This window comes from Pinus tabuliformis, chromosome 7, assembly GCF_031772625.1.
Source record: "Pinus tabuliformis cultivar Carrire ecotype Pingquan chromosome 7, CPIR1, whole genome shotgun sequence".
Classification (NCBI taxonomy): Eukaryota; Viridiplantae; Streptophyta; class Pinopsida; order Pinales; family Pinaceae; genus Pinus; species Pinus tabuliformis.
In genome coordinates, this window is record NC_142293.1 from 149,381,597 (window position 1) to 149,405,705 (window position 24,109).

At 35.2% G+C, this 24,109-nt stretch overlaps 1 protein-coding gene across 1 annotated transcript; it reads left to right on the plus strand.

Annotated features, from left to right (window-relative positions):
- Positions 1-9,538: 9,538 nt before the first annotated feature.
- Positions 9,539-14,098, plus strand: LOC149246296 (geraniol 8-hydroxylase-like). Its single transcript, XM_089457857.1, has 2 exons — positions 9,539-10,608; positions 13,214-14,098. Exons 1-2 carry the CDS (start codon positions 9,709-9,711, stop codon positions 13,841-13,843), a joined length of 1,530 nt encoding a protein of 509 aa, XP_089313983.1. The 5' UTR covers positions 9,539-9,708; the 3' UTR covers positions 13,844-14,098.
- The last annotated feature ends 10,011 nt before the right edge of the window (positions 14,099-24,109 follow it).

Below are 24,109 nucleotides of genomic sequence, written 5' to 3' on the forward strand. Positions count from 1 at the left end.
ATGTTGGATGTTATCCTTTAAATTCCCTATGAACACATTAATCATATGCTCCTCTGGAATATCTTTTACCCTTATATTCAATTTTTGGAAGTCCTCAATGTGCTCCATCATTGAACCCTTTTGTTTGAGATTTATCAATTGGCTAAAAAAAGTGTTGATTTTTGTATCCTCATAATGTGACATCATTCTTCCGTAAAAATTGCCCAGGTGACAATTATTTTATGAGAGAAAAGTCATTGATGCCATACAAACTAATTTGGTTCCAAATATAAAGTTGCAATGCATGCCTTTTGTGTGTTTTGCACATTATGGAGATCGAAATATTGCTCCATCTGTAATATCCATGTTATGGGATCCTTGCCATCAAACTTCGTCATATCGATCTTTGGAACATGGTGGGTCTTCAATCCAATGTTAGATTCTATGAAATCATGGTTAAAATTTCTTTTGTTCTCATCATGATTTTCCTTTACTACCCTTTCGCCATTTGTAAGCATTTCTTGTAGCAACTTTGTCAAATCTGTCTTCAAATCTTCCATGTTGCCTTTAAGTTTTTCTTCTATACCATCCATCTTAGCTTCCATGTCATTAATCTTAGCTTTCATGCCTTTCTTTAAACCATCCATCTTAGCTTCCATGCCATCTAGCTTATCTTCCACGCCTTTCTTTAAACCATCCATCTTAGCTTCTGTTACTTTTTGTGAGAGTGAATTTTGTTGCAGTTGGTCTCGTAATTTTGGTATGTCATGTTTCATTTATTCCTCTTCTTCATGAGTCATGTTAGAGATTTCCAGTTGCTTACTAGGTGTTTCCATTTTCTTTCTTCGGGGCATAAATTAATGATAAATATGCTTCACTATGCCCTTTGAATTCCTTCAAACTATTTTTTCAAACCAAACTTATGCAAACTTTTAAAAAAACTACACACCTTTTTTCACTTTGTAGGAGCTCGATATTGTATCTGATCTGAAACTTTTGATCTCCAAGGTCTGAAATTGCGAGCTGTGGTAGCCCTCTAAGTCCTCTTTACAATGCCACCAGTCTGATCAAAATTCAATTCTTCAAGAAAGAGATGCCCAATCTCCCAAGATGACCTGATTATCCAATTTTTCAGTAGAGTAAACTTGTACGAAGTGCCACGTGTCACTGTTTCACCCTTTAGATCTGAAAATGATGCACAGAAAACTAAAGTTCGTCCCCTTTCTGTAACTTCTTATGAAATTTCAATTTGATACTCAGAGAGAAAGTTATGATGGTTTTCCCAAGGTCACCTGTTTGGGATGTAATTCGGGAGCCTACAAAAACCCTAACTTCCTTGGATCATTTCTCCGAAAATATAGCGAGACAAGATCTGAAATTCAGACCCGAGGATCACGAGATTTCAGGTCAAACAAGTATTTTTGAGCTTAAGTTATAGAGAAAAATTCCACGACCTGTTTGGAGCAGTGAAACCCTAGAATCCAAAGCTTTGATACTAAATGTTATGAAACCAGCTCACAAAAAGATAGAAAATATAGATCAATGACTTAAAAATCAACCTCTTTGAGGGCGAAAAATCCTTAACATTACACAAATGAACAATTCTTTGATGATACAAATGACAAAACTTCCTTTCTATATATAGGAGTTTAAGGGGTCACAATATAATCAAAGCTGACATAACAATAATAATATAAGGGCACAACAATAACAATAGTGGGCTTCTATGGGGCACAATAATAACAATATGGGTACAATAGGGGCACAATAATAACAATAAGGGCTACCATGACAATAATAATGGGGGAATCACTAGTATTATAGGACCTAACATTCTATGCGGTCAACTAGCTAAGCCAGCTATGGTTAGGCAAACTAAATTGTAACGAAAGACAGCGAAGCATGTTTCATGGTACCTCAAAGGAACTAACCAGTATGGATTATGGTACAGACAAATTGAGGGAGTGAAGTTGTGTGGCTTCACAGATGCAGATTGGGCAGGGAGTTCATTTGACCGAAAGAGTATATCAGATGGAATTTTCAGTGTTGGGTCAGTTGTGGTTCCCTGGTACAACAAGAAGCAAAGACCTGTGGTGCTCAACTCGACAGAAGCATAATACATGGCTGCAAGTCAAGCAGCATGTGAGGAGATCTGGATGAGAAAGATACTTGTGGGATTATTTGGTCACACGATGAATCCAACTGTGATCTATTGTGATAATCAAAGTTGCACTAAGCTCTTTGAGAATCTGTCATTTCATGATCAGTCCAAGCATATATATATATTATCATCATTAATGGGACTGTGTGCAGAGGCGCATAATGTTGCTACAATACATTTTGACAGAGGAACAAGATGTTAACATGTTGACAAAGGATTTTTCAAGAGGGAAGTTTGAATTCCACATGTGTAGGATAGGGTGGTTGATAATCCCTTTCTTGCTGAGAGAGAGTGTTGAAAAATGCAACAAGAAAGTATCAATTTGATTTTGCCTTGGTCAATTGAGAAAATTTGAATTCCAAATCAACGGACAACTTAGAGGCAGTTAACTTGTGTGACATAGCTCTTGTCACTCGGTTAGCTCAATAAATTCAAGTTAGAGGGCTTGGAGTTCAGTTAAGCATGTGTGATTGCTAATTTATAATAATCAAGGTCAATTATTTCAAGTTTTTTCAGTTAAACTAGTTCTAATCGTTGAAGTAACTACTGGAATGTCAGTTGTATAACTGATCGATCAACCCAAAATAGCTAGTGCATGCAGAGAATTTGTGTTCCCCAATTATGGTGGAGATTCGAAGGTAGTGTAACATCAGTTGTAGACTAGTCTTGAGTGTACAAGTGTTACGTGCAACCAGATGAGAAACCTTGGGAATTGTGTAATTAATTGGAGGAAAATTCCTAAAAAATAGGGGCCTAATTCCTCAAGAATTGCGGAAGGAAATAGGGGCTCAAGAAAAGGCAGAAATTGACTAAGTCTAGGTCAGAGCTTCTCATTGAGCAGAGAGATAGGTTATTCGCTTTCAAGATGAGCTTAGATTGAGCTAGCAATTGTAATACAGTATTTATTCATATGATTAATGCAAGCAAACTTTGTTGAGAATAGCAACAAGAAATGCTAAAAACAACATTCAGAATATTCCAATTTTAATTTGTTCTTGAATTAAAATTGAAAATTAAAATTCGAATTTAGTCTCACTAGCTGCTTGAAAATAATTAATTAATTCATTATGGATTAATTAGTTGGAGAAATTCAAGTTAGAAGTCTTTGTGAAGTCATGCAACAGTTATCCCTTAAATTAAGGAGACTATCCCTTAATTAAGGAGATAAGGATGAGTTGTATTTGAGTTGTAATTAGTTAGCTCAGTTAACTGAGTTAAGTCTAGTTAAACTAGTTCCAGATGGTTTGAGGAACTAATTTTGAGTTCATTCAGTTAATGCATGCATGCATCAAACTAGTGTACTCCAGATAATTGAAGATTCTCTCATAAATAACTCATGCATGTCAGTTCAGACAAAGACCCAGTTGAGATTAAAGGCAGGGACAGTGTACTATCCGTTGGAGTAATTTTCCTATAAAGGAAACTCATCCATGCAGAAGGAATAAGGTTCCTTGAGGATTGCATAGTTTTACAGGGTGTGAGATCAGTGTGAGTGATCAATGTTATACTTGGTAATAGTAGGATCACCCAGGAGAAACAGCACAAGGAAATAGGAGGCTTGGAGGGCAGAGGAGAAGGCTTGGGAGAAGCTTTGATTGCATGTGAGCATCCAGGAGGATTGTACTGAGAGTTGGCTAGTTGTGAGAGCTAAGGCTTTGTATAATCTTGATGTATTTCCACCTTGTATGATAATACAGATAGTGGGGTTTTTAGTTGAGGCTTTCCCCTGAGTATTTTTTGTGTTTCATGTGCATTGATTCTTCTTCTTATGGTTATGTGTGTTCAGCTTTGATTCAACTCAATCTTTAAGCTTTCGCAAGTTTGATAGTAGAAGTACATTATAGTATTTTTCTTTGGTATATTGCATTATCGAGTTAATCTACAGTCAAATTTTTTACATAGATCTCAGAGGTAGATTTGTAGAGAATTTGCAGGAAATTCTACATGGTATCATAGCAAAGGTTATTAGAGCTATGAACAGTATATGGAGAAGATAATTTTAACTTTGAAGTTCAGGGTTGCAGGTGCAAATCGAATTCATATCATACTTAAAAAAAAAAAAAAAATTTGAGATGGGACATTATGCGATTAATTTCCCATGAAGAAGTCCAAGAAGGGATCCTTGGAAGGATCAGAAGGAGAGGCATTAGCCTCTCAGTTCGAAATGGACTTAACTCTCATCGCATGCATGGTGTCATCGATGATGGGTAGTGGTTGGTTTCTTGACAGTGGAGCTTCATTCCACATGATCGGCAATAAAAGTTTATTCAGTACCTTGGAGGATAAAGACCTCAAGATGCGCATAGAGATGGGTGATGATGAAAGGTATAGTGTTTCAGGAGTGGGCATGGTTGCTTTTCAAAGGGAGCATGGAGCTCTCATCACCTTGACAGATGTGAAGTATGTGCCTGGACTAAAGAATAATTTGGTATTGATCGCGATGTTGGAGGACAAAGGCTACGATGGTGTCTTCAGTAAGGGAAAGGTTTTCCTTAGACACATCACCACAAGACATGTGAAGCAGATCAGTTCACGAGTCAAGAACTTGTATGCTCTTGAGGTTCAAGATGCATGCAAAGCCTTGAGGAGCAAGGCAAATGTTAGAGACTTGGCAGTTGAGAGGGAGAGCAAATTACCTCTCAATATGCAGTCCCAAAAGAAGTCTCAGACAATTGTGGAGGAGCCACAAGTGGAGATGTTGAGAGGAGACGTAGTGGAGGCATCCACTCATGTAGAGACCTCAAGTAGGGGGGAATTTTGAGCCAAGTGGGCAGAAGGATCACATGCAACCATACCTCTAGGTGTGAGGTGGGACAATGTGAAGTGATAGTCTCAAGAAGGCTGAAATTGGGCAGGGTCCATTGAGAGGTTTTATCTCATGGATTATACCTTGCTACAGGAGCCTAAAGTACAGAGTTGCGGAAGGAATCAGTGGGATTGATGTAGTCAGATATCAAAGTGACAGAGGCTAGAGCAGTCAAATACTGAAGAGTGCAGAGAAGGATTGACAACAGTGTAGGAAGGTTGAGTCAGCAGAAGCGCGGAGATTTCAGTCAACAGAGGCAATAGTAGTAAGATACTTTGATGACAGATGCATCATACTTATTCAGGTTGGATATTTTTTGTTTCTAGAGTTGTTGGAGCAACAACACTGGGGAGAAGTGTTGCATGCAAAACATTCCAAAGGTTCAGGATTGGGATCGAGTTGAATTCCTTTCTTGTTGAGAGGGAGTGTTGAGAATAGCAACAAGAAATGCTAAAAATAGCATTCAGAATATTCCAATTTAATTTGTCCTTGAATTAAAATTGAGAATTAAAATTCGAATTTAGTCTCAACAGCTGTGTGAAAATAATTAATTAATTCATTATGGATTAATTAGTTGGAGAAATTCAAGTTAGAAGTCTTTGTGAAGGCATGCAATAGTTATCCCTTAAATTAAGGAGATTATCCCTTAATTAAGGAGATAAGGATAGTTGTATTTGAGTTGTAATTAGTTAGCTCAGTTAACTGAGTTAAGTCCAGTTAAACTAGTTCCAAACAGTTTGAGGAACTAATTGTGAGTTCAGTCAGTTAATGCATGCATGCATCAAACTAGTGTACTCTAGATAACTGAAGATTCTCTCATAAATAGCTCATGCATGTCAGTTCAAACAAAGACCCAGTTGAGATTAAAGACAGAGACAATGTCCTATCAGTTGGAGGAATTTTCCTATAAAGGAAACTCATCCATGCAGAAGGAAAAAGGTTCCTTGAGGATTGTGCAGTTTTACAAGGTGTGAGATCAGTGTGAGTGATCAGTGTTACACTTGGTAACAGTAGGATCACCCAGGAGAAATAGTGCAAGGAAATAGGAGGCTTGGAGGGCAGAGGAGAAGGCTTGGGAGAAGCTTTGATTGCCTGTGAGCATCTAGGAGGATTGTACAGAGAGCTGGCTAGTTGTGAGAGCTAAGGCTTTGTATAATCTTGATGTATTTCCACTTTGTATGATAATACAGATAGTGGGGTTTTTAGCTGAGGCTTTCCCTTGAGTATTTTCTGTGTTTCATGCGCATTGATTCTTCTTCTTATGGTTATATGTGTTCAGCTCGATCTTTAAGCTTCCGCAAGTTTGATAGTAGAAGTAGATTATAGTATTTTGCTTTGGTATATTGCATTATCGAGTTAATCTACAATCAAATTTTCTACATAGATCTCAAAGGTATATTTGTAGAGAAATTGCAGGAAATTCTACAGGCTTAAGGCGTTTTTAGCAGTTGCTTTCCCCTAGAAAAATATTGTGCATGTGTGTGATTTCTTATTGCATGTCTAAGATTGTTGTTTTAAATTGTGAATTGAATTCCACAAAGCAGTAGAGTAGAATTGTGTCTCTTGATTTAGATTAAAATTTCTTGAGTAGTTGCAATTCTACACCATAATTTCTACAAGGTCAAGAGATTCATACTTAATTTTCTAAAACTCATGATGTTAACAATGAAATATCACTAGAATGACCATCAGTGGATATGGGACAAGACACAAGATCCAAAACAACATGCCAGACAACTCTTCTTTGATAATGATGCCAATAAAATACATTTGAATCAAGAGCTCATTTACATTATAATCTTTCAAATCCATCTTGAAGAAGTGCACTTGTTTAACTTGTTGGATTATCAATATTTATATCATTGATGGTTTCTCTTGAACCCTTTACATGTCTACCATTTGCGACAACTAAGATTTTCCAAAAACTTACATGCCTTTTGGTGGCTGGTAGATGAAGAAGTGGCCATGCTCTAAATTTACATGATTTTGGTTTCCTTTCATTGTTAAAACCACCTTACACAATACCATTTTAAAATTTTCCCCTTACTGATGTTGAAGGAGAGTTTGGGAAAGAACGTTGTATTGTATAGACACAATCTTTTCCTCGAATTTGGAATTATTCTCTTCCTCATATTGAAGGAGAGTTTGGGAAAGCATGTTGTGTCACAAAAACACAAGCTTTTCCTTGAAGTGATATGGTGGGACAATAGAAAGTTTCAAGTGTAGCATTATATCACAATTAAATACTTTTTTGATGGGATACAAACTATGTCATGCTAGAGGATTTACCTTTTGACATCGTGCTCTACTACATGGAAAGAAACTTCATTGTGATGTGACATGTCACAATGACAAAAATATTGAAGTGATGTGATATGTCACAAGGAAAGCTATTGAAAACTTGATGTGTCATGTTATGCTCTTAACCTGCAAGACGATACCAGAATACCAAATATGCGAAGAAATATACCCAGAACATAGAACAATGAGAAATAACAACAAGTATTTTATTATTCAGAAAGCAATGTTCACTTGCCTCTTCCAATAGAGCTGAGCTCAATTACAAAATAAGACACGATGCTCCTCGAGGGGAGTCTCTATCCTTTATATAGGATTCATACATGCAATACCATGGGGCAATACCATAGTTCTTATTAATACCATCTATCTAATACCATGGCCCATTTGCAACTAATTGTGGTCCCTTCATTAAATGCAGGTTAACCACTTACAATTATTAATATGGGCTTTATTGACTCTTTACTTAACTGTAACTATGACTCGATCCTATTACATAAATAAGGGGGTTAGGGTTGGACCCTAACATGTCACATAGAAAGAAATGTTCCTATGATGCAATGTGTTGTAACAAAAGAAAGTTTGGAGTAATGTGTTATCTAGTGGCCAATGACATTTTAGGTTCAATACACACTGCATCATAATGCAAGGAATTTCAATGTCTCGCAAATATAGAATCTTTATTTCATGCAATATGTTGTGAGTCCCAAAGGAAATTTTGGACTTGTGCGGTTTTCTCAACTAAATGTGTTTTGGGTGTGATATACACTATGTCATAATGATGGAAACATTTAGCGTGTGTAATATGTCTCATAGAAAAAAACATTTCCACAATATAATATATCGCCACACACAAACATTTGGAGTGATGTGATATGCCACAACTAATCACAATTTACATTCAATATATTGCAAAGGAGTTATTTTGGTAATTTATGAAGAAAAAAAAACACCCTATACTAAATATCAAAAGACAAACTGACAAAATCCTACAGTTCAATCCACCGTGGACATTCAACTTGTGAGACCCTTAAAAAATCTGTAGTGTCCTCAAATCTAAATCCATGATCCAAAATAATAATAAAAACATTAAGTTGAGGATAAAAAGAACATAAAAATCTAAATCCATGATCCATAATAATAATAAAAAATAAAAAGAACAAAAAATCCTCCTCACGACCATGCCAATTAAAATCTAGTCCATTAACATTAACCTGGTACTCTCTAATCAACTAAAAGGAAGAAGTAGACATTGGATGCTTCCAAGGCTCTCATGGAAATCACAATCACGATGACCCCAGTAAAGCAGCAGAACGCCCACAGTGACGACGCTACATGAATTGCATCCATAGAATGGGTTAGAAGACATGTGAATGAAAACCACTCAGATTTCGAAAACGGCTGATTATTATGCGGGGATAATTCAATATTTCAAGAATTTTATTATCTAAGGTGGTAAAACCTAACAACTCAGGTGTCAAACCAACAGTGAGGACAGCCATCTCTGGCTGCTATCCGCGAATGCTGGGTTTGACTCATCACTGTTAAATAGGAAAACCACGCCACCTGGCATAACCCTACTGGTGGTCCGTAATCGGGAGCAGGCTCTCACTCCTGCCAGATGCCTCTGGGTCTTGGGCCGTTAACCTGTTTCCTTACGTCCGAGGAAGACGAGCTCTTAGCCAAGCAGAAGCAGTTTTACGGCATACTCCAGGCCGGTATTGTTTTTCTATGTTATTAATTAAATGAGAATAAAATAGTATTCAAGGAATAAAATGAAAAAGCAATAAAATAATTGGTTTATTATTTTTCTATATTATTAGTTAAATGAAAATAAAATAATATTCAATAAATAAAATGAAAAAATTGACTAATTAGGTTAGGAGTTGTCTATAATGCGATTTTTTGGAGATTCTGGTGACGGAATCCGGCCGAAGAAATTGAGGTTAAATCTTGATTTGTTGCAGTTAAAATGGTTTTTTAAGCATATTTGGATTCAACACCCTGAAAAACCCCTGCGGCGCTTTGATTGTGCAGAAACTAGCTATGAAACTTGCGATTCCAATAAATTGCTGCCGGATTTTGACCAAAAAAAAACCCACCAGAAAGACTTCCAAAAAGTCACATTATAGACAACTGGGTTAGTGCACGGTTATTAACATTTACTGACTCAAAAACATTGAAGTGTTCTTACCTAACCAATGCAATCTGCAACCAACCTTCAAACTGGTTGTGAGCTTCAATCAATAAACAAATCAGATGTCGAACTCCCAGGTGTTAGTTCATTTTAGACCATGTGAGCGGCAGGACTCAACCAACATTCAAGGTGGGGATGGTGTAACGACCAGATTTGCTTGACTCGCGTAGTTCTTTTTCCTTTTAAACTCCATATGAGGCACACTTTCACATATTCCACTCAATGCATTGAGTGCACAAATATCTGTATTCAGTTAATTGGTTCAATATGTATCCAGTCGAAGCTGCAACAGAATGTTCTCTTCTTGTGGGAAGTCTCCTGGTTTTCGTCCTCCTCCTCAGCATCAGGAAGAAGAAGAAAAACAGATTGCCACCAGGACCTCCTGGATGGCCTATCATTGGAAACCTCCTTCAGTTGGGTGACAGGCCTCATGAATCTCTCTACCGCCTTGCACAGAAATATGGGGATCTCATGTCCCTCAAACTGGGAAACAAGTTAACACTAGTTGTGTCATCACCATCTATGGCAAAAGAGGTGCTGAAAAAAAATGATCAGACCTTCTCCAGCAGGTCAATCACCATAGCTGCAAAGACATTTGCATACCAAGGGAAGACTCTGGTATTTGTTCATTATGGCCCTCAATGGAGGTTTCTCAGAAAGATCTGTACTACTGAGCTGTTCTCTCCCAAAAGGCTGGACGCCCTTCAGCACCTGAGAAAAGAGGAGGTGAATAGAACCATTGAGTCCATTTTTGAGGACTCACAGAAAAGACAGAGTGTAAATATTGGGGTCAGTGCCTTTGTGACCTCGCTTAGCCTTGTGGCTAGGATGGTTTGTGGGAAACTTGTGTTCCATCCAGGCTCTCAAGAGGCTGCAGAGTTCAAGGATATGGTATGGGAAGTGCTGAAGTTATCAGGGACTGCAAATTTATCTGATGTTTTCCCTTGCCTTGAGAGGTTTGATCTGCAGGGATTGCAACGGAGGATGAAGAACCTGGCAAGCCGATTTGATCGTCTCTTCGACAGGATTATCGAGGAGCGTCTCCAAGAGAAGGAAGCAGATGTTCATGACAGTTGCGGTGAGGGGAAGGATTTTCTGGAGGTCATGCTGGATTTGAAGAAGGGTGGTACACAATTCACACTGGAGGACATCAAGGGAATGCTAATGGTAAGTGAATTGAATTGACATGTTTTCAAAAGAAACTATTCAATTTTTTGTCCCAGTGAGGTCACGTTGGGAATTAAATTAGTCCAGTAAAATACTTCTACCTGTTTATCATTAGACCACAACCGAAAGGCCTTCAGAGTAGTACATCTAGTCATAGTAGTACATCTAATGGAGCAACATATGTTGTTAAAAGGTAGAAAGTACAACCAAAGACAGGAATAAAGAACCAATGTCCAAGGGATTCAAATGCAGTTCATGTTCATTTTCCTTTGATTAACTCAGGGAAGGGGGACATGCTACCTTGGGGATTTCCAGGTGGTGGGAGGGAGAGAGGGTCATTCCAGAAATGGACCCTTGTCAGTGGAAGTAAACACCTACTAGTTCACTGCTGAACAATAGTTCAAAACGATTGAGTTCAATTTACTCCATAGTAGTACATCTAGTGGAAGTTGGAACAGCATATTTTGTTAAAAAGTAGAAAGTACAACCAAAGAGATAAAGAAAGCACTAACATTACTGCAAAATTTATTGTTAGGCTTAATTATACTACATGCCTCTTACATTTACTGTGTGACAGTGAAAAGGATCCATCTATTTCCAAAGGATTTGAATGTTCTTTGTTTTTCTTTCCTTAGTTCAGAGACAGTCCCGAAAGCAGTAGTGTGATTAGGAGGGTAATATGTTGTACCTAAGAAGGTATCCAAGGGAATAATAATAAATGTTCTGGCATTACTATAAAGACCATCACTAATAATAATGCCTGACCATCACTAATAATAATACCTATGATAAATGCTCAGGTATTGTTAAATACCATCACTAATATTAATGCCTGACCATCACTAATAATAATGCCTATGATAAATGCTCAGGTATTGTTATAGAGACCATTAATAGTAAGGCCTATGTCATACTGTGAATACAAATATTGTAACATGCTTTAGAATTACTAGAAGGTTTCTTCTCTAAAATGTTTAGAATTAAACAAGTCTTACTTATTAATGATTCCCTATATAGTATTATCTAAACATTTATGATTATTCCCTTTGGATACCTCCCTAATTACCCTCCTAGGTATACTACAAAAGGTCTTGAACTAGAAGGTAAATTCTGAAATAGAGAAAACAGTGCATCTATTCTGAGGGATCCAGATGCACTTCCATCTCCTTTCATTTGTTCAAGGAAGGTCCTGATAAGCTAGAGTGCAAGGCCCTGAGTCTGAGCTAGCTAGAAGGCAAGCTCTTGAAGGTCTTAGTCTTACCTGAAAGGTCTTTATGAGTCTTAGCTTTAGAGAAGCATAACCTTGATGAAATCCCCTTCCCAGGTAAAGAAATAGAAAAATAGATAATATGACATGCACTCGTTTTTCACACTTGTAGTTGAAATTTTCAATATAATACTAAATATTGATCCAATGTTGGAAGTGCAGCTTCCATTCTCAACTCTCCGAAAGTAAATGTCACAGGGAGGATCGAAAATTATGTTTGCTTTAATTTATGTTTTTCAAAATCTCCCATGTTCGTTGCAATTTGATCATGTGGAGATCAAATAATGGGTGGCATTTGCTCTGCATGTTGTTTATTTTTCCTGTACCGTGTTAAGCTCTGTTCCCACTGTTTGTTAAATAATTTTAGATATAATTTGTTTTCTTTAGAATCATTTGTTTCATACAGGATTCAGTGAAGGAATTCTGGTAAGATAAGGCAAGGACCATTTTCTACGGCCCTGAAAGAAATCAGCCAAATTCAACACAAGTTTTTGAAGTCAAATTTTTATTTCAATCTTTTTTCTCAACAAAACTTTGGAGATTAAAAAAAAAATGGACTTGGCCTTAGCAGAGATTCATAAAGAAATCATAAGTGAAATGGCGGCTTGTTAGATAAGTTTCAGGGCAGTGGAAAATGGTCCTTGGTCAATTTTAGTTGCCTTATATGAATTCCTTACCAGAACCCTGTGTGAAATTACTAGTTTTTCCTAAATAAATTTTATCTTTAATTCAATGAAAAGTGAGAAGTGGTCCGTTAAAGACAAAACAAGATGTGGACGAAATGCTTGTGATGGTCCAATTCTCCAAAAACCAGACTGCAACAAAAATGGGGAAGACTGTTTGAAAAACATAAATCAAGGCAAACATCTGTTGCCATTGACTCTGAAATTTATCTAAAAGAACGACAGTGGCATATCCAAAAGTTGATGGCTTTTTGTTCATATTTGTAACTTGAAGTGTGACTATTCATTCCAATTCCCAGCCATAGATTGATTGTTACACTAACCCACTTCGATATTTGAAATATAAATTGTAATTAAAACACGGTGCTGAATGAATGTCATTTTACTGTTAAAATTGCCTCTGGACCTATTTTAAAGATTTTACCTCTGTTTTACTGTGTCAGATGTTATTTCCCATAATTTGTTTGCAGAGACACCTATATGCACCAAATGCCCCTAAAACATTTGCTGCTCTCCTGGTTCTTGAAGTACATCACTGCCTATTTAAGGATATTATATGAGGTTGCTGCTCTCCTTTCTTTGCAAGCTCTGTAACCCATCTTTTTGCCACAAATATCATACAATTTTAACTAAAGTTATGTGCTCATTCTGGCAGGACATGTTCGTTGCAGGGACCGATACCACTTCGGCAACAGTTGAATGGGCAATGGCTGAGCTTATCAGAAAACCAACGGTACTGAAAAAGGCCCAAGCAGAGCTGGATGAGATTGTTGGTCGAGAGAAGAGAATGGAGGAATCAGACATAGCAAAATTGCCCTATCTACAAGCAGTAGTGAAGGAGGTACTCAGATTGCACCCAGCAGCTCCACTGATAATTCCACGAAGAGCAGATAGCTCTGCCGAGATTGGTGGATATGTTGTCCCAGAGAACACACAAGTGTTTGTGAATATATGGGGCATCGGAAGAGATCCCAACGTTTGGAAGGAACCTCTGAAATTCAAACCGGAAAGGTTTTTAGACTGTAATACTGACTACAGAGGCCAGGATTTTGAACTGATACCATTTGGCGCAGGGAGAAGGATTTGCCTCGGGCTGCCTCTGGCACACAGAATGGTTCATTTTGTTTTGGGATCTCTGCTTCATGCATTCAATTGGTGCATCCCAATGGTCAATAAGGATGAAGATTTTGGTGTTGATATGTCTGAGATGTTTGGGATAACTCTACAAAAAGCAGTACCTCTGATAGCAGTCCCCACCCCAAGACTGCCCATAAAGCTTTACTAGAAACTGAAAAAGTATTGTATGAGTGTGTTTATACGCCTGAATAATAAAATCTAGTAAGTAGATGGGCTTACATCTATTTTTAGAGGATAGGGAAATCTAGTTTACAAGATTTGTACATGATCTAGACTGCTAAGTTACTTTTCGGCCTTTTTGATACTGCAGAAGGCAGAAAACTTGATCCATGATGGATTAGTTCCATTGATCTGTGTGGATGAAGTTTTCCCATGGTAATGGCAAAAATAATATTAAGATTTATAGTACAAGTCAGTGGATTAAATTTGTGTTTAAAAATAGTATTAAGATTTATAGCAGAAGTCAGAAATGTAGTGAAAGGTATTTACATTCACTGACAATAACTCAAAAATTGCAATTGTATCTACATTAATCATAAGAAAATATTTTGCATTTATTTGTTTGACTGTAAATAATGAAAATAACAACATACACTTAATATCTATTTCACTAAACCAGCCACAAGACCTAAAGGATGGTCGGTCATGTCCCTCTTTCAGCAAGCAAGAAGATCGGCGAGCCTATGATTTCAGGAGGAAAGTGCCGGGGCAAAGAGTTCCTCAGCGAGCCGAGCTGTAGCAGGAAGATCCTTAGACTGAGGGGCAATCTTTCTATCAATCAACTCCTTTGTAGGATACATGGCATTATAATTAACAATTTACATAATACACATAAATGAAATAATATTTAGCATAAATTAGATTTCAAATTAATTTTATCATCAACCTACAGTAAACTGTTTAGCTTGACTTTTTGGTTAGTGTTGATATTAAATGGTAAAATAAAGTCCTGCAAATGATGTTATATAATATGGAAAAAAGAGACATTATTTTATATATAAAACTCTTATATAGGTAGATGCTATCAACCATGTGTTAGAGATAAAAATACTAAAGAAATAAATAATAAGAAATCATACATAGCAACAAGTCACATAAACCATGAATATTATGATTTACTTTTAAAAATCTCAACTCGGGAAAAACCAACTTAATACCAGATCTAGTATCTTTTGGTTTAAATATAGTCAACCTAATCAACGCTCCCCAAGTCTTTTAAAGGCTCTAACTACATATAATACCATGGGCTTAATACCACAAGTCACCAATACTAGGTATTGGTAAACACCATTATTGACATAACAACCTTGACTCTTTCACCAATTCAAGTTTAGCTACCAAAGGAACTTGCAGAAATAAATTTCCAAATGATAAAATAAGCAAAGGACATGCAACCATGGGAAAGCAATTTGGGATGATATGATGTGATAATACTACTACGTATACAAACATGTCAGAACACATGTACTAGCAAGAAGATAACACTTCTTATATGCGATTTATTTACAATTTATTGATATGATGTGATGATACCACTAAAAATGTACATCAATGATTTGAAAAATAAGTATAGACAATACTGCTCATGCCCATACAAGATCCTCAAATAATTAAAACAAAATTACACCTAAATTTTATACTTCCTCCTTCGCATCATATCCTATATATATATATATATATATAGCATATATAACACCTTAAACTATCTTATAAATATTGTGAGAACTCAAAATTCTATCAAAAATAAAAATATATAATTATAGAGTTCAGGTTTCTGTGATCCATATCAAGTTAGTGAGAAATTTTTTTGGTGAAAATCACATGGAATATCATTTGTCCACGCGTTTCGAACCAACTAGTGTGGTACATGGACAAGTTGTCCTGACGATGAACCACACTAGTTGGTTCGAAACGCGTAGACAAATGGTATTCCATATGATTTTCGCTGAAAAATCTCTTACTAAAAATATATAATCTTGATAAAAACAATGAGTAATTGTTAATAATCCCAAAACTTAAATGTGGGTAACAAACCAGCATGGTCGAAAAGAGCAAATATTATTCAATAGGAGTGTCATTTCCCTCCCTACGTTCGAGGAGAGGAATGGTGTGCACAAAAACTTCCATGTGAATTTCATAATTAAAAGTTCAATATTTACATGTTTAACAAAATTATTCGAATCATGTATATTTAAAAAACTAACTTTTATGTGAGTGGAGAGCATTCATGACCCAAAATACCTTGGGATGCACTTTAACCAAGGACAAGTGATGACCCATTATGAAACACAAGTGATGACCCCTTATGAAACATTTGAAGACACCTTTTTTAACTCATTTCGCTCCTTTTTTTTCTTATTTTTGCCTAATTTATTATCTGTGCCGCAGGAAGAGATACCGCAATCGTTTTTAGGTTGATTATGAATTAATTTACTGTTTGACCAAAAGAAAATTAAGATTAACATTATAAACACAATTAATTTATTTATTTTTAAATATTTTAACATTATAAACACAATTAATTTATTTATTTTTAAATATTTACATTATATTTATTTGAATTGTGATTGAGTTAGTAGATGATGGTTGAGTTGACAGATCATACAATTGCTGTGTTTGTCAGATTTTTTTTCTACAGATTCAGAGATTCAGTTAAGTTAGAGGTTCACACTGCATATTTTAAAGGTTTGTCAACTATAACAGTTTATGAGAAAAAGAATTAAGCGTAAATCACATAATAATACATTTGTCCACGCATTTCGAACCAGTGAGTGTGATTCAGACAACAATAACAGTTTTAAAATTACTTAATCCCATGTGAATTTTAAATTTAAATTATTTTTTGTTTTATTAAAATTTTATATAATTATTAAATTTAAATAATTAATTTGAAATAATTATAAGTTAATAAATAAATATAATTTAATGTAATGTAATTTACAAATTAGTAAAAAATATTTAAATTTAAATTATTTTTTGTTTTATTAAAATTTTATATAATTATTAAATTTAAATAATTAATTTGAAATAATTATAAGTTAATAAATAAATATAATTTAATGTAATGTAATTTACAAATTAGTAAAAAATATTTAATGATATTTTTAATATTCATTATGATATTATATTATATTTTTATTATTATGTTATATATATATAGGGGATATATTTCAATATCATATTATTAAATTTTTATATTTTGAATAAATAAAAAGTGTTTTATAGTTATTGTTAATTTTAATTAACAATAACTATATTTTTAATTAAAATATTATAAATAATTAAATTAAGAAAATAAATTGAATGCATTCTATTATTAATAATAAAATATATATAAATATTTGAATATTTTGAAAATTCTAATTTCAAAATATTAGAAGCAGGTGATGAATTTTAATATTGAAAATTTGAATTCTCAATTTCTCTTGAATAGTGTTAAAAAGCAAATGAATATTACAAATAAAAGAACTAAGTTTCGTGCATGTCAAAGTGAACATAAGTGTTGTTTAACACCCAAAATATCTTGGAATGAAATAGTCTATTACCTATCCTAGTCTAAAAAGATGAAAAACACTCTCTCCTGGATTGTCAAATGTTTATTTACAGTTCTAAATTTCAAAATATTTATAACACTAACAACCTTCTTGACTTCTCATATTAATATAACTATGGTAATCTCAAAATGCTTCTCAAGTTTTCTTTTTTTAACATTGAAATTAAATATTAAAGAATATCAATTAATTAGTTACCTTCTTAAGGTCTTAACATTAATTATGAAATATATCTGAAAAAACATTACAAAATAGAAAATTATAATTATAATTTTCAATACTATCTTATCTACATTATTTCAACTTTCACTTATAATGTGTATTTTTAATGTGTATTTTTAATTTATTTATCAAATTTCTCTCCCTATATATATGATTTACCAATATACAATTAAAATTTACCAATATACAATTAAAATTAACATATTGTAAATAAACATAGAACACTATATTCTAGAATAATAATTGCCAATAAAATAATAATTATTAATAATTATACTTTATGTTTGTTATTTTTACAAGGAAGTTCATAATTTACTATATACAATATTTCTTATTATTAATAATTATACTTTATGTTCCTTATTTTTACAAGGAAGTTCATAATTTACTATATACAATATTTCAATTCTCTGAAATGTTTATTTTTAATTTATTTACTAAATTAACTTTTTATATAATTATTTAATAAGTATAATGTACTTATTTGTACGTGTACAAGAAATTATTTTCATAAAAATTATTATTTTTGTGTGTATAATAAATTATTTTCATAAAAATTATTATATTTTATATATGAATGCAAAATTATTATATTAAAATTTATTATATTATAAGCTTTAAAAAATTTATAAAATTATTACATATTATCTCAAATTTATGATGATGGTGGTGGTTAACGTCCACTGAGACCAAACTTTGGTCTATCGGACCTAAAGAAACGAATTATTTAGTTTGATTTAAGATTTTATTCCTATGCTCAAAAAGCTTGGAGAGAAGCCTCCCCGGCTCAATGTAGTTTTGACATCGTAAAAGTCTAGGAAGGTCAGTATTGCAACAAAGATTTTGACACTGAAATATAATGTGGTTTTACGCGGGGCACTCTAAGAGGAAGTGATTTTCATCCTCGATGTTCATATTCTCGAGGGTGGGGTTGATGACCTCCTTATAATATCTTAATTTTCTTTTAGCTGCTAAATCTTTCTCACACCACATCTTTTCTTTGAACTTAGAAGTAACAATATTTTTAATGTTATTAATGTTTTGCAATGCAACGTTCTCGTAGATCTCCCAATGGTTTAACCAGGCCTGGTGTCTTTATACCAACCTCTGGCCTCCTATGTTATTAAGTTTGTGCTTATACAGCAGAAGCCTAGTCATAGCTAGGCTCTTGATAGGGGAAAGACCCACTACTATAAGGAGAATAGGATAGAGTGTGTTGCTTTTAATATATATGGATACAAAATAATTTCTTTCAATTTCTTTTTTTTTTCCAATAATTTATATGATTTTAATTCTATAATAATATTTTTATATATTAAGATTTATAAATAAGTATAACTTATTTAAATTATATTTCTAGTTTTATTAAAATATTATATATAATATCATATTTTTATTTTTATTATAATTATTGAAAACAAATGATAGAGTAACATAATTTAATAGCAGTTAATAAATCTCATGAAAATCTTCATACATATTGGAAAATGCAAATGTTCCAAATAATTTGATGATATATTATACCAATAAATCTTCTTTATAAATTACACAACATTTTCAATATAGTTTTTTTAGTAAGAAACTTTAATTGGATGACAATGTACTTGATTCTCCTATACAATATTTTAGTAAGAAACTTTCATCACAGAATAAAATAAACAAATATGATATTAAAGTTTACAAAAAAAAATCATTCATAAATAAAGTTCTTATTGTCTTTGCCTAGCCAGAAATAATGCAATCATGAATTATCTTATTCTTATTGTCTCTGTCTAACCAGAGATAATGCAATCATGAATTATCTTATTGTTTTAATTGTATTTTTTATTAATATAAAATTATAAATGTTTGTTTTTTTATTCTAATTTAACTCTATTACGCTAGAATTGCTATTCTATAATCTTTGTTCTTGATTCATAACTTTCAAAATTGAATAATTAAATTCAACAGCAAGAAACCCTAACTCTAGAACTTTGTTCTAATCTATTTATCCATTACTCCATGATAAATAATAAATAATAAATAATAAATAATAAATATATATATATATATGAGAACTTGATTGTTAAAAATATGTGTGAACTTGGTTGTTTCTTTGTTGGATGGTTATTTGATCAAGTTCACATGTTACTTGAGCTTATTACGGTCTTCCCAGAGCTACTGATTAAACGCAGCAGTGCACACATGGTGCGGACATTCTGTTCTATCTCAATTTGCAAAGGTAATAGAGCTAAAGGCAATATAATTATATAATGGTAATAGAATTAGTATACTTTTTCCATGAAGGAATAAAATTGTTGAAGTAATTCGAAAATGTTTTTATTTTAATAAAAGATTAAAACATTTAAAAATAAATAATAAAAAAAATAAAAAATGAGTAAAATCATTTAAAAAAAGGAACATGACCCATTCTTCTCAACTGATGACCCTAGGAGATGGAAGAGATATGTGGGCAGATGGCGGGTTTCAGGCGTATGTTATATACAAGGCACGTAAAAAAGGTGGTGGAAGTCAGGGTGGCAAAAAACATTGTGCCATACAAGTTACTTCTCCTGCACCTATTCTGTCTTTCAGCCATGACGTTCTGCTCGATAGAGTAATCAGCCTTCAGAAGAGGGCTTTGGTGGGCAAATGGTATTTTGCTGAGTTTGAGGAAGCTGAGATGCGGAAGTGGGTTGCAACTAAATGGAAATCCCTTCTGGGATACATCCCTACGGTTGTTAGATCACTGGGCGGCTGGTACAGCTACCATTTCCTCAGTGAGGAGGATTTACAGAAAATATCAGTGCTGCCATGGGTTAAGGGACGCGGGTTCCTAGCTCTACACTCCTGGTACGTGGGCTTCAATCCTCTGAAGCAAACGCCTAAAAACAAACTCATTTGGGTCAAATTACCGAGACTTCCATTAAAATTTTGGACCAAGGAAGTATTCACTGATATCGGCAACGCCATAGGAAAATTCATCTATGTCAACCCCCGTTGTCTGGGGGCCAGGGACAAATGAGTTGCTTGGGTCCTAATTGAAAAGGATTTCTGTGAGGCTTTCCCAGACCATATTGAATTAAGATGGGAGGATATCAATCTTCGACAGCGTCTGGATTTCAAGGGAATTCCCTTCAGATGCCTCATATGCCATCAAACTGGTCATCTGATGGCAAATTGTCTTAAAGGAAGAGGAGGGTGGCAGTCTTCCCAGGGGCGACATAGGGTAAACTACATGAACAAGGAGGAGGTCAAGCTTGAATATTATGATTCTCGTCGTGGAAAGGTTGTGACTAAAGGTGGCGAACTTCCATGTCAAGGTAACTCTAATCCCTCGACTACGTTGTTTTCTGATTTGTCTCCCCATCCTACAAATAATGCATCTTTTCCCATTCATGTTCCTACATCCCCCTGGACGTTGGAACACTCTGGCTCTCATAATTCTACTGACTCACCACGACAGGAACAAAACTAGTTTTTGTCCGCCTCAGTTCCACCTCCCCCTTTTCTGTTCTGTCACAGAGTCCTCCTTTCGACATTCCCTCCACATCCTATGCCACATATACACAGGCACATAATCCTTCTCCCCCTCACAACCACCCTATTTCTACTCCAACTAGGCCTATTTCACCGACTTCTCCGGTGTCATCACCTAATAACTCGATTGATAATGACCTAGACTTTTTACTTCAGAGAAAGACATTTGACCTTCACTCCCTCACTATTCACAAACCGCCTGGTTCTGAGTCCCCAGCCATCAACCCATCCTCAGTTGGGAACATTATTGTAAGGAAAACCCATAACAAAGGCAGTAGGCACTTTAGAGGACGCCCTCGACAAACTAATACTACTCTAACAAATTCTCCAGCACTTATCGATATTCCTATTTCATCCCTCATCTCTCCTCGGGCCCTTAGAGAAAGCATGCCCTCTACTCGACCTAAATGAACTCCATCCTTTCTATGAATATTAGGGGTTTGGGGGCCCTTCCAAAATTCCTCGCCCTCAAGGAACTCTTCCTCTCTTCTCGTTCTATTATTATACTCATTCAAGAAACAATGCACTCGGCTTCTCAGACTATAGATTATTTTCGGAGGATGCTCCCTACATGGTACATAGTAGCTACTAATGCTATTGGAAGGTTTGAGGGTTTAACTGCCCTTTGGGCTAAGATGAAGGCTTTTTCTTGTTCTGTGGGCATGTTATTGGCCGGAAATATCAAAGGCATTCCGAGGAAGACACACATCCTTAATGTATATGCCCCTTAGAGGGATAGGGAGGTTTTTTGGGACAACATGGAAGCATCTAGCATTTTGCATTCATTTTCTCTTATATTGGTTGGAGACCTCAATTGCACCACTAGGATAGGTGAGTTGTGGGGTCAATCCAAAAATGTTGATAAGATGGCAAGAAAACTCAGAGATTATATTTGAACACAATCTTGTAGATATCTGCCCAGCCAAGATTGCACCTCCTTGGGACAATGGTAGGAATGGAACTAATTATATAGCTAAGAGACTTGATCATTTTCTTTTACATGAACACATGGTGGAAAAGATGGGAGATGTGGAATCCTGTATAGTCGATAACTACATATTTGACCATCGACCAATTACTCTCAATTGGCACAGTGTAGATACAAGATTTGGTCTGCCATTTAAGTTTACAGGGTTTGGATGGAAGACCCAGAATTTGATTCCCTTGTATGTGCCCACTGGTATGTTGGAAGGGACAAAATGATTGGCCATACCTCCATGGAGAAGATCATACACAGGCTACGTGCCTTAAAAGAAGTGGTTAAAAGATGGGAATGGAAGAAGAAGATGAATCTGAAATAAGAGCTGACAAAAATAGAAAAGGCCCTTAGGCCCCTACATAATCTTATGGCCACACACTCCCCGCCTACTGGAGTACAGGAACAAATCCATGTTCTCGAGATGAAGAAGAAAGATTCTCCATCTAAAAGAGACCACATGGCGTCTAAAGAACTGGGCTACTTGGATCCAAGAAGGGGACAAAAACACAAAGTACTTCCACAGATTTGCCAATCACAGAAGGAAACTGAACACCATTTGGGAGATAGCAAATGATGCTGGAAACTGCTATAGCAAACAATCAGAAATCATAGCTCTTGCGGTCTCTCATTTTGAACATGCCTACAGAAGGATAGAAGTTGATGGCGGGGAGACACAAGTCTGGGCGGTAAGTGAATTCCCTATGATCTTTGACGGAGAGGTGAATCAAGAGCTATATAAACCTGTCACGATGGAGGAATTGAACCAAGTCTTGAAATCTATGAAGGGTGACAAAACCCCAAGACCAGAGGGCTGGACAGTAGAATTATTTGTTCATTTCCTTAATATTTTTCAGGAGGACCTGCTAAGAATGGTAGAAGAGTCAAGAATTAAGGGATCTATACATCCTCATATAAATTCTACTTTCATTGCGCTCATTCCTAAGAAGGCAATGGTGGTCACCTTTGCTGATTATCGTCCAATTTCTCTTTGCAATCTCATTTATAAGATAATATCTAAGACAATCGCCACCAGGATTAAGGCTTTGTTATCAAAATACATATCCCTGGAGCAATATGGTTTTCTCAACAACAGACAAATACATGATGTCATGGCTGTCGCTCAGGAGTGCATGCACACTATCCAGACAAGGAAGATGAATGTCGCAGTGATTAAGGTGGACCTCAAAAAGGCATATGATTTCCTACACTGGGGTTTTTTGAGAATGGTTCTTCATAAAATTGGCATAAGATCAAATGTTGCTGAATGGATAATGGCATGCGTCACCACTATCAGATATGTTGTGGTAATTAATGGTTATCCTTCTTGTTTCTTTGGAGCTGGGAGGGGACTTAGGCAAGGATGCTCTCTTTATCCCCTCCTATTCATTCTTTACATGGATGCTCTAAGCTTTTACACATAAAAAATGCGGTAATTTCTGGTCAGTTTGAAGCTTTAAAAAATAGCAGCCAAATTTCAATATCACACAACTTCTTTGTAGATGATATCCTATTGATGGGAATGATCAACATATTCAAATGGCACACCCTTTCCCATATTTTCAAGAATTTTGGTAGAGCCACTAGCCTCTTTATGAATGATCTCAAATCCTCCATCCTATATGGATCTTGCAATTTGGAAGACATCTCATAGATTCAGAGAATTTTTGGGGTGAGTGTGAATCCTCTGGATGCGGGCATGAAATACTTAGGATATCGCCTAAAGCCAGGAAAATATAAAAACATAGATTGAATGTAGCTCATGGATAGATTCCATAAGAAAACCAAAGGTTGGGAACACCGTTGCCTATCACTGGGAGGCCACATCACCCTCATTCAATCGGTGCTCATGCAATTGGGTGTCTATTGGGCTCACCTATTTCAAATACTGCAGCTTATTTTAAACTCCCTCAATCGGATAATTGCACAATACATTTTGTCTGGGGAAAGGAAAAGCTTCAAATATCATCTGGTCAAACTGGAGAAGATCGCCAGACCGAAAAACCTTGGAGGATGGGGAGTTATAAACCTCAGACGGTTTGGTTGGTCGTTGTTACTTAAATCGTTATGGAGGAGCATTTTCAGTGAAGGCATATGGGGAAATATAATTCGCTTCAAATACCTTAAGAATATGGATTTTACTTGC